Source organism: Saccopteryx bilineata, chromosome 2 (genome assembly GCF_036850765.1).
Source record: "Saccopteryx bilineata isolate mSacBil1 chromosome 2, mSacBil1_pri_phased_curated, whole genome shotgun sequence".
NCBI classification, from domain to species: domain Eukaryota; kingdom Metazoa; phylum Chordata; class Mammalia; order Chiroptera; family Emballonuridae; genus Saccopteryx; species Saccopteryx bilineata.
In genome coordinates this window covers 220858626-220870965 of record NC_089491.1, presented here as the reverse complement: position 1 = coordinate 220870965, position 12340 = coordinate 220858626, and the positions used below count along the sequence as shown (strand labels likewise).

Below are 12340 nucleotides of genomic sequence, written 5' to 3'. Positions count from 1 at the left end.
CTGCAAGTCGGGGGCGGGGCGCAGAGCTGGCGGTTCTGACGCTTGAGTCAATGAATGAATCAATGACTCTAATGAATGAGCGCTGCTATAGTGCCCTTCCGGGTAAAATTAAAAGTGCAAACCCAGCGTTTTGGAGGTTGTTTGCCCCGCCCACGTGGCAGTAGCGCAAGGTGACGTGAGTCGCCAAGGCTTGGAAAGGCGGGTGGAAATAGGGAATGGCTGGGGTCCGGGTGGGGGTGCGGTTTCAATTTTTCGGGTCCCGGGGAAGTGGAGGTATGGGCGGGGCCTACTTGAAAACTCCGCCCTCACCCCGCCCCGGCGCAGCGCGGGTCCCGCGGGTTCCCAGCGGCTCTGAGGTCACAGGGAGGCGGCGGAGCTGAGCGCCTGCGCCGAGCGAGGCCGGAGCAGAGCCCTAACCCGATCGGAGCACAGGCCCCGCGAGCAAGGAGACGTTGACGTGCCCGGCCCCGCGCCGCCTCGCCTGGCCGGCATGGAGCAGGAGTGCCGGGTGCTTTCCATCCAGAGCCATGTCATCCGCGGCTACGTGGGCAATCGGGCCGCCACGTTCCCGTTGCAGGTACGCTTACGTAACTCGCGGTGTCCCCGCGCACCGCCGCGCGGACCCGCAGCGGGGTGGCCACAACCGGCCCGTGTGACCTTGGCAGGGCCACTGAGGTAACCGCAGGACCCTGTCTGGAGCAAGGGATGCCCGACGCAGGCCGGGAGCACCAGGTGGGCTCTAGTGGGTGGGCCGGGGCGGGGACGCTGGGTTAGGATGAAACCTCAATGGGAGCCTTGCGCACCCGGCATTTCCCACCCTTCTTGCTGCCCGGCCCCAGCAGGCGGGCTTCTCTGCGGGCTATAAGATGCAGCGCAGTTGCCCGATCCTGCCCCAGAGCGAAGGAGACAGGATGGGCAGGCGTTTACAGAGCTCACCTGCTGGGCGTCTCGTTCTGTCCCTGCCTTTTGTGGGTCAGAATGATAGTGAGGTCCCCACTTTGCCGCTGACCATTTCAAGAGGTGGTCTCTGAAGGGTGAAGGGGCAGAGAAGGCCTACCTGCAAGTGCTGGCTCTGAAGAAGAAACGCGGAACAGTTCAGACCCCTTCAGGGATTGGCTTTAGAAGCTGCTCTTTAAATGTGTTAATCTTTCCGTTCTGGTCTTCCTTGTGAGCTTACCTCCTTTCTTTGCCAGCCTGTCCTTGGCGAGGGTCTCACCATTTCCTCATGGCTCACTGGCTGGGCACTCACTGCTTCATGCTGCAGCCCTGAGGTGGGTAGCCCTTGGAGGGGCAGGAGGAGGCCTGGGTGCAGTGGGATGTCGTGCTGGTCAAGAGGCAACACCACAGTGCCAGGCACCTTCTTGTCTTGTGGCCCAGCAGGAGCATTGAGTAGTCCTGGCAAGGTGGTGACTCTCCCAGACTTCCCACCTTTGGCTTGATGTTTGAGCAAGGAGCAAATATGGCAAGTCCCAGGCCTGGGCCCCACAGGACATAAAGGGCCACCTGCAGGGTGCACCCTGGCCAGAAAGACCATGGGAAGGGCCAGAGCTTCAGTGTAGAAATTGAGGGCTACTCTAAGGCTGCCATGCTCAAAGCCTGAAGAGGAAATAGTAGAGCAAAGACTTAACATGCAGAGGGTACAGGGTTCAAGTTCAAAGTGACCAACCACCCCTGATGAGTGGGCAGCTCCACAGGTTTGGTCCTTGTCCCTCCCCTTCTGTCCAGCAGAGGGCAGACCTGGGGGGATAGTCAGGGTGGGTGCAAACCTGGTGCTGCTGTTGGTCCCACAGTCCCCACTCTTGGCCACTGCTCTGGAATCCCTGCTTATGCTTAACTTGTTGGGGGAGAGGAGGGGCAGCCCAACAGGGAGCTGTGTTGTGTGCACAGGGCCACTGGGTGGGACTATGCTGGAGGGGTGTGTGTATGTGTGAAGCTTCAGGGTCCCTGGAGTAGAACAGGGGCAGCTCAGGAAGGTGGAACCAGGAGAGCTCTGAGAACAGCTTCAGCTCGCTGCTTCAGTGGCAGGAACAGCCTCAGCCTGACCTTGGCCTGGGAGCCATGGGAACCACACTTGGCAGAAGGTGTGCAGTTCCCTATTGGCTTCCCTGTGCCTTCTGCCCTATACCTCCTTTCTGTCCACCTTTGGCCACTCCCTTTTTCTTTCCACTGGTAAAATTGTTTCCTTCCTCTGTTCACCAGGTTCTGCAGCGATGTTCCTTGTTCCTGAACTCCCTGGCACATGCCCTCAACTTCCACACCATTTCCAATTACGTACTCAAGGGAGGCAACTCCTCCAGACCACTTGTGGGGAGGTGCCTGTTAAGGAGAGCTGCTGTTTTTACCTGGGGTTTCCCAGGGCCCAGCATTTTTACTTGTGGGCATGCATGCTAGGGCTTATGGAACATAGCCTTGGGTGGGGGCAGGAGTCTTGTCATGCCATCTTCCTCCTGTCCTGGAAGGTGGGTGCCACCTCTTCTCTCATTTAACCCATCTCTGCACTTCTCCCTCAAGGTGTATGAGGCCCAGGAGGACCATGGCAGGGCAGAGGTCATGGAAAGCAGGGGCCATTCATTAGATTAGTGACCGTGAAGAGGCCACATTCTACACTGAGCCCTCTGGTGCTCAGTGTCCCCATCTATGCAGTAGTTTTCAATCACCTGTATGCGGACCGCTGTTGGGCTGCCAGAAATTTCATGCCAGTCTGTGAAAGATTTAACCAGCGTGATGTTGTGTGAAGATTATAGCGCCTACAATCATTGGGTCTAAAGTCTTCATACAACATCAGGGTGGTTCACTTTTGTGGACCAACTGTTGAAAACCACTGATCTATAGAATGGGTGTGATGCTGCCTCACAGGTTTCAGACTGCGCATTTCTTTGAGGTGCCCACTGCAGAATGATGTGGGCCAGCAGGGCCTGAGGGTGCTTTGTTCACCTCTCCCATGCAGAAAGACTGGCATGCCTAGGGCAGCCTCGAAGGCTGGAACCCCTGATGGGGGTGAATGTGGGTTGGGTCCATACTTCCTTCCCTGCACCCTTTGCCCTCCTCTCCTAATTACAGAAATAAGGTATAATTTTTTTTGTTTGCTTGTTTTTTTGTGGGGGGAGGAGAGGGGAGAGAGCTGAGGAGATCAAGCCAGGGATGGTGGTCCTCAAAATATTCTCCCTGCAAAGCTGGACCTCAAACAGAACTGTGTCCATCAGCTTGGGTGGCTGTAACAAATACCATAGACCAAGGTGGGGGGCTCAGATAATAGACGTTTATTCTTTCCCAGCCCCAGAGGTTAGAAATCCAAGATTAAGTTGCGGCTAGGGCTGGTTTCTCCTGAGGACTCTCTCCTTGGCGTGTCGACAGGGACTTCTCCCTGTGTCCTCACATGGTTGTCCCTCTGTATGTGTTTGTGTCCTAATCTCTTCCTCTTATGAGAAAACCAGTCATGTTGGATCAGGGCCCACCCTAGTGACTTTGTTTAACCTCAGTCACTTTTGTAAAGGCCCCATCTTTAAATAATATCCTGTTCTGAGAGATGCTAGGGGTCAGGGCTTTAACAAATGGATTTTTTAGCCCATGACAAGAATAGTTTACAGAAATGTCCTTTTATTTATTTTTTATTGATTGATTGATTTTACAGAGGGAAGAAGAAAGAGACAGACAGACAGAAACATCAATTTATTCCTAGATGTGCCCTGACTGAGGATTGAACCCACAACCTTTGTGTATCAGGACAACACTCTAACCAACCAGGCCAGGGCTCCAGAAATTTCTTAGTTCACTAGACTTTCTCCACTTGCCTACTTTGTGCATCTTTGACTAGAGTCTGTGCAGGCTTGCTTCTGCCCAGGCTTACCTCCTGTGGCATGATCTATTAGACTACAGGATGCTCCACAGGGTCCTGTGTGGGCACTTTGCTCCCCACCTCCACATCTGAGCACTGCTGGAGCAGGGAGAAGCAGGGGATGGGTGAGGATGGCCAACTGATTGCACCAGCCTTCACCACCACAGGACAGAGGCATCCCCTAATACTGACATTCTATGGCTAGTGACTCCAAATGCGGGCTTTTTCCTTTCCACTCCAAATGGCTAAGTGGAAAGAGAACTTGGAAATTACTGGAAAAGGTAGGCCCTGGCTGGGCCACATAGATTTGCCCTACTACCACTCAGAACCTGGAAAACTGCGTGTGGTGGGGGCTGAAGAGCATGCCTGTGGGGACTGATTAGGTGTCCCCTGGTCTTGGTCTTGGAGTTCCAGCTCAGGGACCTGGCCCTGTCTTCTGAGCCTTTCTAAGCCTCATCTGCAAAGCAATGCTAATGAAAATAAGACTTGAACCTTTATAGATTTAAGTAAAGAGTTTTTTGTTTGGGCCCAACTGAAGATGTACCCAAGAGCAGAGGTCCAAGAAGCTTGAAACAGTGTCTGGCTTTAAGAAAGCTAGGGGATGCTTATCTTGGCAGGAGGACAAAGAGAACTCCAGCTGTTCACAGCAGTTTCAATGAGGGGTTTTTGGTGGGTTTTTTTTTTTTTTTGTGACAGTGACAGAGAGAGTCAGAGAGAGGGACAGATAGGGACAGACAGGAAGGGAGAGAGATGAGAAGCATCAATTCTTTGTTGCGGGACCTTAGTTGTTCATTGATTGCTTTCTCACATATGCCTTGACTGGTAGGCTCCAGCAGGCCGAGTGACCCCTTGCTCGAGCCAGCGACCTTGGGCTCAAGCTGGTGAGCCTTGCTCAAACCAGATGAGCTCGCGCTCAAGCTGGTGACCTCAGGGTCTCGAACCTGGGTCCTCCACATCCCAGTCCGCTCTATCCACTGCACCACTGCCTGGTCAGGCAGTTTCAATGAATTATATAAATCCAGGGACTCAGTTTTATGGCATGTGGGGAGAATGTTCAGATAAGGTAGGGGTGTCAAGCACTGGAGCCAGGAATTGTGAGAAGGGGTCTGGAAGCAATTATTATGTCTACATACCAGAATATGGAAAGAACAGGCATTGCCTTCCATAATCATTTATCTTTTTATTGGAACTGTTGGAAATACATGTGACCAGCCCCATGGAAGACTTTGGTTAGGAATTGGCCCGTGTTCTCTTGGTTACTGATCAAGTTGGAGCAGCTTGGACGCCTTTTCCTTTCTCAATGAGAACTGTTCTTGTGCTGATCGGATGGTGCCCAGTTCCTGGGCACCACTGGGATGGAGCATGGCCCGAGGTGCTCCATGGTCAGCGTGGTGCAGATTTATGCCAATGGGATATCTGCTAGTCTGGGCTTCAGGCTGAGGTTCCAAAACTGCTTCATGCCAGGTCCCAAAGCACACTGCTCACGGTATCAGGCAGTCAGTAGCCAGTGGGCTGCCCGCTTCCATGAGCAGATAGAAAAAAGAGAAGGGAGCAGAACCTTGACCCTGCTTTTGGATTCATTTCTGGTCTCAAGTCCACAGAACATTTTATTAGTCAAGGCAAACTTGTTAATGTGCCCAGCGACACAGAGGTGAGCTCAACACCTATGTATAAATACTGTGTGGTAGCTCAGTTGGTTCCAGCATCGTCCCAGTATGCCAAGTTTGCAGGTTCGATCCCCAGCCAGGGCACATGCAAGAACCAACCAATGAATGCATAAATAAGTGGAACAAAAAACCGATGTTTCTCTCTCTAAAATTAATACATAAGTTTAAAATAAATAAATAAATACACACATACATACATACATACATACATACTCTGTCACTGAAACAGGAAGGCAAGACCACCAAAAACCCTGGAAGGTGCTTTAGGAGGATGGCTCAGTTTGGGGCCTGCAGAAATCGGCCTTATTCTCTACTGGCCCATCTGTGCAGGAGGCAGTTGGTTAGTGGGTAGTGGGTGTGTTGAGAAGCCCCTGGCTGGGAAACCTGGATTCAGACTCTGTTGGTTGCAGTAGCTGGGGCAGAGTTTGAGGGTCCTAGGGGACAGCTGGAACCGAACAGAAGCTGCAGAGACCTGGGTGCGTGAGCCTGCGTGTTCATGTGGGCCACTCATGCCAGGTTTTCTGGAGACACCACCTCGGGGCCATAAGGAGCTATTTCTAGCTTCTCACCTTTGAGAACCCCCTGAGCCACAAGGTGGCCTTCCTCAGAGGGTCTCTTCAACAGTCCCTTGGAGGATTTTTTTTTTTTTTTTATAGGGACATAGAGTCAGAGAGAGGGATAGATAGGGATAGACAGACAGGAATGGAGAGATGAGAAGCATCAATTATCAGTTTTTCGTTGCGACACCTTAGTTGTTCATTGATTGCTTTCTCATATGTGCCTTGACCGGGGGCCTCAGCAGACCGAGTAACTCCTTGCTGGAGCCAGCGACCTTGGGTCCAAGCTGGTGAGCCTTGCTCAAGCCAGATAAGCCCGCGCTCAAGCCAGATGAGCCCGCGCTCAAGCTGGCGACCTCAGGGTCTCGAACCTGGGTCCTTCCGCATCCCAGTCCGACGCTCTATCCACTGCGCCACCACCTGGTCAGGCCCTTGGAGGATCTTTACATTTTTTTCCTTAGAATTTCCAGGATAGAAATGGCCTCCAGCAGAACTGCATTTGGAAGATGCTGGAAAAATAGCACTCTGCCCTTTGAATGACTTAGTTTTTGGCCCTGGCCAGTTAACTCAGTTTGTTAGAGTGTCATCCAGAAACACCAAGGTTGTGGGTTCAATCCCTGGTCAGGGTACATACAGGAAGTGACCAATGAGTACACAACTAAATGGAACAACAAATGAATACTGCCCTCTCTTTCTCTCTGTGTGTGTCCCCCATTCCCATCTCTGTACCTCTCTCTTTCTCTTAAAATCAGTTTTCAGCCTACCTGTGGTGGTGCAGTGGATAAACCATCGACCTGGAACGTTGAGGTCACCAGTTCGAAACCCTGGGCTTGCCTGGTCAAGGCACATATGGGAGTTGATGCTTCCTGCTCCTCCCCCCCCCTTTCTTTTTCCCTTCTCTCTCTCTCTCTCTCCCTCCTAAAATAAACAAAGTCTTAAAAAAATATTAAAATAAAAAGTATTGGTGTGTTACCACATTTAAAAAAAATCAGTTTCCATGGTGACACATTGGTAGCAAACAGTTTAAGAGCTGCACGTCTCCTTCCCACCCCATAGGGCAGTCATCCACTTCCTTGGAGGGACCCACTGGGTTTGGGACACTCCTGAGTGTCCTTTAGAATGTTCCCTTTTGCTCCCCAGGCCACACAGACCTGCTGCTTTCCTCTGTGCTCTATGGGACTCTTCCATTTCCTTCTGGAATCCCCTGGTCTGGTCTGATCCAGCCCTGGAACAGATGTCTTCAGTCCTGGAACATGGGATTTAAAAAGAATTTTGTTTTTAATTTATTGGTTGAGTTTTTATTTTATTTTATTTTTTTTAGAGAGAGAGAAACTTCAGTGTTCCACTTATTTATGCATTCATTGGTTGATTCTTGTATGTGCCTGACCAGGATCTAACTTGCAACCTTGGCATATCAGGATGATGCTCTAACCAACTGAGTTACCCAGCCAGGGCATATGGGTGTTGTTTTTTGCTGTGTCTCCAAGGAAGTCCAGAATTGCTTAATTTCTTGATTTCTAGTTCTCTTCTTAGTTTGTGTCTGAAGTTTCTGTTTCTCTTTGCCTGTTATGGAGAAAAGCAAGAATTTAATTAGTCTCATTATCTGATACTTTTTTCCATCATGTTTCTGAACGTGTGTGTGTGTGTGTGTGTGCGTGTGCGCATGCATGCATATGAGGGTTGTGAGGGGACATGGGTGTGTGCACATCTGGGGTGTGGTGGGGGGCTGTGTGCATGCATGTGCTGTGGGCACGGGCAAGCATGTGTATAGGCATGTGTGTATGTGTAGGGGCATGTGGGCACAGCTGTGTGTGTGTATATGTTGGTGCATACATTAATGGGCGTGTGTGTGTGTGTGCAGTTTTGTTGTGTGGTGTTGCTGTGTTGTGCGCTGCCCTCTCTGGGAGGTGAGGGAGCATGGGCCAGCAGGTGGCTTCTGTGTTGTGGGAGCCAATTGGCTTCTTGGCTCTTGGGCTTGGTGGTCCCCTGGTACATACCCACCTAGAGCTATTCAACTAGAATCAGCCAGTTCTATTCACAGAGTGAGCTAGAGGAGTGATGTTGTGGAACAGAATCAGTGGAGTTTCTCAAGAAAAAGGGAGGAGGTGTGGGAACATGGGCCACCAAGAGCAGCCATCCTGTTGCCCATCTTTACCTGGGTGCCACTAGGAGCTTGGGACAAGATCCCCTGTCTTAGGGCTTTGCTGTGCAGCCCAGCACCCAGCAGAACCTGACCTGCTAGCACGCAGACCCTGTGCCGGGCCTGGTGGGAGCATGGTCCTGGCTTTGAGTGCAGTGAGCCTGGAAGACGGGGAGCAGCCCTGGGGTCGAAGTGATGGGTCCGGGGTTGTGAGGGCATATGCAAGGACACACACACAGGACAAAAGAGGCTATGAAACCTCAAGCGGACCATGGAGGCTGCTTCAAGGAGACAGGGCTGTTCCCAGTAAGACTTCCCGTTGGAGATCAGAGGGTGGTGGGTGAAGGCTCATCTGAATTGTAGGGCTGGACAGGTAGTCTGGGCAGGATGGGGGTGTTGCACTGGAACATTCCACCGCTTCCCCACTGCTACTATAATGAGGGCGGAACACAGAGCTGCATCTGCCCCGCTGTCAACACAGTGGGTTGATGATTCAGCCGCGAGGTGGGTGTGTGTCACCCTCCGAGGCTGCCACTGGAGCGCTGCCTCGGATCCCCAGTATGTGCAGCTAACCTTGAGGAAGGGTATGGTGCCTGGAAAGGCGGACTGAGGTTTGTGCTGGGGCAGAAGGTGGACACCTGTTTGGACTGAAGACCCTGATTACATCCTTGTGTTCTTCTGTCATTGCTCTTTGTGGCTCAGTGATGGCAGAGCGTTGGGAAACTCTCTTGGGTTCACATGTGCTCCTATTATTGCAAATGTTTTCCCCACAGGATGCCTGGGATAGGAAGCTGGAGCCACTTCCAGGCTATCCCACTGGCCTGGACTTATTTGGACCCCTGGAGGGAGGCAGTCTCAGTAGTCTCCTCTCTTGGCAGGACCAGTGCTTCCCACATAGGATGCACGTATATCCACTTCCCTGCCCTCTGCAAGTTGAGGGCTGTTGCCAAATGCCAAGCATGGATTAGCATTGACAGGCAGTGTGTCCTACCCAGGGACCTCTCCAGCAGCACCCCGATTTTGGCTGGCTCTGAATTTCAGTGGCTCATCTCGGATCTGAGTCCCCTGACTCGACTTGGTTGTGCTGTCATGGTCATCCTGGGGCCAGGTTTTCTCAGCAGCGAGGGTGAAGCTATGACATGCTGCTCAGTGGAGACAGACTTCTCTGCTGAGCCTCCTAGTTCTTCTGAGGTGGGAGTGCATTTGATAGTGGACCCTGAGGCTGGGGCTCTCACTCCCATCCGCCTTCATTCAGAGGTACATGGGATGGTGGACTTATCCTGGGCGGGGCGGGGGGGGTTCATGGTTGGCAGAAAGCCTCTAAGCTATAAAAACCCCACCAACTGCAGGTGCAGAGGCTGAGAAAGCAAAGCTCTGAACAGGCTCCTGGAGGCTAGATTGTTCTGGATTGAGGAGAGGAGCTCACACAGGTTTCAGAGCATTTCAGGGTTCAGAGGTGGCCAGCAACGTGGCAGCCACAACGTTGAATTCATAGAATTGGGCACGGTGGTGGGACACACAGCCCTGGGGCCTGGCTGCCCTGTCACCAACAGCAGCAAGCTTTCAAAAGTGGAGGTTTGGGGAGTACATTTGGGGGTGAGGGGAGAGGACAAGGAGAATTGTGGTGTGTAGGCTCACAGGAACAAGAATGAGAAGCTGTTCAACAGGCCCGCACTGGGCTGTCACAGCAGAGACGGGGCACTGGGTAGGGAATTCCAGGAGCACCCAGCCCCCCACCAGTGGGACAGAGAAGGTGCAGGCCTGAAGGTGGGCAGTGCTGGGAGGTTTCTGTTGCAGTGAGAGTTGGTGGAGGTGGTATTTCCCCTTCTCTTGAAAGTCTTTCCTTCCCCTGTCCCCCACCCAGGGCTAAACTAGTCAGTTCTTCCTCTTTTTTCTTAAAATGACAGTTGATATCTTTTTACTGTGTGCTGGTAACAGTTTAAAAACTGGCTGGGTGTGTGTGTGTGCGCCAGTTTCTGTGCTGTAAGTACTGTGCTGGCTGGCTGTACACCCACCACCAGTGCGAGTTGGGAGAGATGGACAGCAGCCTCCCTCAAGTAGATCCCTGGTGTTGAAGCTCCAGAGCCCAGCTGTGGAGGGAATAATTCATTAGAGAGGAGTGAGGCTAGGGTAGTTACTGCATTTGCTTTTAATTCACTAAATGTGTGTTCTGACTCAATTTTTAATACCGGCTATGTATAGCTCTGAGTGTACAGTTACATAGCTCGTCACATGGCCTCTGTCTTCAAAGCCAACGACGTGTGCTGAATCCTCTCGTCCAAATCGTTCTCATTTTCTGCCCATCAGCCTGAAACTCCCAGCCTCATAAGGACACATGTAATTAGATCAGACTCACGTGGATACAATGCCTTTTGCCACAGAACATAATCACATTCATGGGTTCCACCTGCACTCGGGTGGGGCTGTGCGGGTGAGCGGGGTTGCTGGGTTCCTTACAGTGCTGTGTCCTACAAGCAGCCCAGTAGGCTGTTTGAGCTCCGGGTCCTACTGTGAAACAACGTGATTCTCACCAACAAGGATACAGGGACTGGCAGTCTGTCCTGTCAGTTGATCTGATCCGGGATGGTCTTGTCAGTCAGTAGGATCCATGGGGCGTCTGGCTCTGTTTCCAGGTCCTGTGGTTTACGTGCAGGCTGTCAAGGAACGGAAACTTGGATCTGTTCCGCATGCCGATACTGAAGGCCAGGGAGAACCCAGCTGCTCACCGTGTGTGTGTCTTTCCATCTGTCTGTCTGCAGGACTCTGGCTCCCCTGGGGTTAGGGGAAGACAAGGTGTAGCAGGCTGGGGCCGGTCCAGAAACAGAAACCATAGCAATTAGTTTCACAAGGTCAGTAGATAGTTGTTATCGGGAGAGCAGAAGGAAAAGGGCAACACAGACTCTGTGCAGGAGACCCTGCCAGCAGCCCAGCACAGCCTTAAACAACTAACATGGGATCTGTAATGCCAGTGGCCGAGGCCAGGCAGGTTCACACTGGATTCAGGCAGACTGTAGAGAAACTAGAGCCAGAAAGCTTTGGGCCATTACTGTTTAATAGAGTTTCACAGTGGTGGACAAGCACACAGGCAGCAAAATGGCCTCTCACAGTGGTGGGCAGACAACCCACGCTTCCAGAATCCCCCTGAGTGCAAGCACCCCTAGCCTTATATAAGCCACACACACATGGCGCTGCCACATGCTCATGCACTAATCAGGCAAAGGGCTTGCAGCCAGTAAACCAGCGAGCAAGCCTAACAGCTGCCCCACAGGATCAAAGTGAAGGTGTTGGGTGGTTGGTTCGACCTTAAACCTGGGATAAGCGGGTATGCAGAATTAAGTGATGAGGCATGCTGAGAGTGATGGAAAACCACAGTGTGGATGTCATTGCCAGGGAACAGGGGACAGAGAGCTGCCGGGGTACAGCCCTTCCCTCCCCCCAGTCTCCTTCTCCCTCTCTCTCTCTCTCTCTCTCTCTCTCTCTCTGTTGACAGTGCCCAGTCAGAACCATGGGCTGAGCAGGTTGTGAGTTTGAGAGTCGCAGCCCCAGCATCACAGGGCCCAGCACAAAGGGCAGGTCTGAACTGAAACCTGGATTTTAACCACAGTAGGCCCTTTCTCTGGGGTCCGAGGACTTCATCTTGCAGGCTGGCCCTCTGCACTGACTTTCTTCTGGGTCTTGCTCAGGCCCGAATACGTGTTTTGATAGGTGTCTTCAGACGAGCATGTGATCTTGACTAATGTGCCTGCAGCACTGGTGGCATTTGAAGTAGGAATGGCAACCAGGAGCTTAGTACTGTCTGTCATTTCAAAGTGAGAAACAGCGACTTCAAGTTTGCCAGTGCCGAAGCTGAATTAGCCACATCCAGAAGTGATGGGAAGGATATTTTCAGTGGGATTTTCAGGATTGGTGTCATTGTTGCTTCAAATGTTTCTTCCTAGTTGATTAAAATTTCGAAGGATTTGAGATGCTGCAAACTGTATCTTGTGTCCAGGAGGCCATGACGTTGGGCAAGGACATTTGCAGAGTGCCATTTTTAACTTTTTAATAAGATTTGAATTTTTTTTCTTACTTTAAGTTCTGATAATACTGGCCTAAAATGTTTAAAAAGACAAATCCTAAGTGTGTAGCTCGATGAATTCAC

At 51.7% G+C, this 12340-nt stretch overlaps 1 protein-coding gene across 1 annotated transcript in view; it reads left to right on the top strand.

The window, feature by feature from the left end:
• The first annotated feature begins 206 nt into the window (after positions 1-206).
• Positions 207-12340, top strand: part of PDXK (pyridoxal kinase) — a 33815-nt gene continuing 21681 nt past the window's right edge. The window contains exon 1 of the mRNA XM_066259249.1: positions 207-577. Within this exon, the coding sequence (XP_066115346.1) occupies positions 491-577 (87 nt within the window). The 5' untranslated portion in view covers positions 207-490. The remainder of the gene's footprint in view (positions 578-12340) is intronic.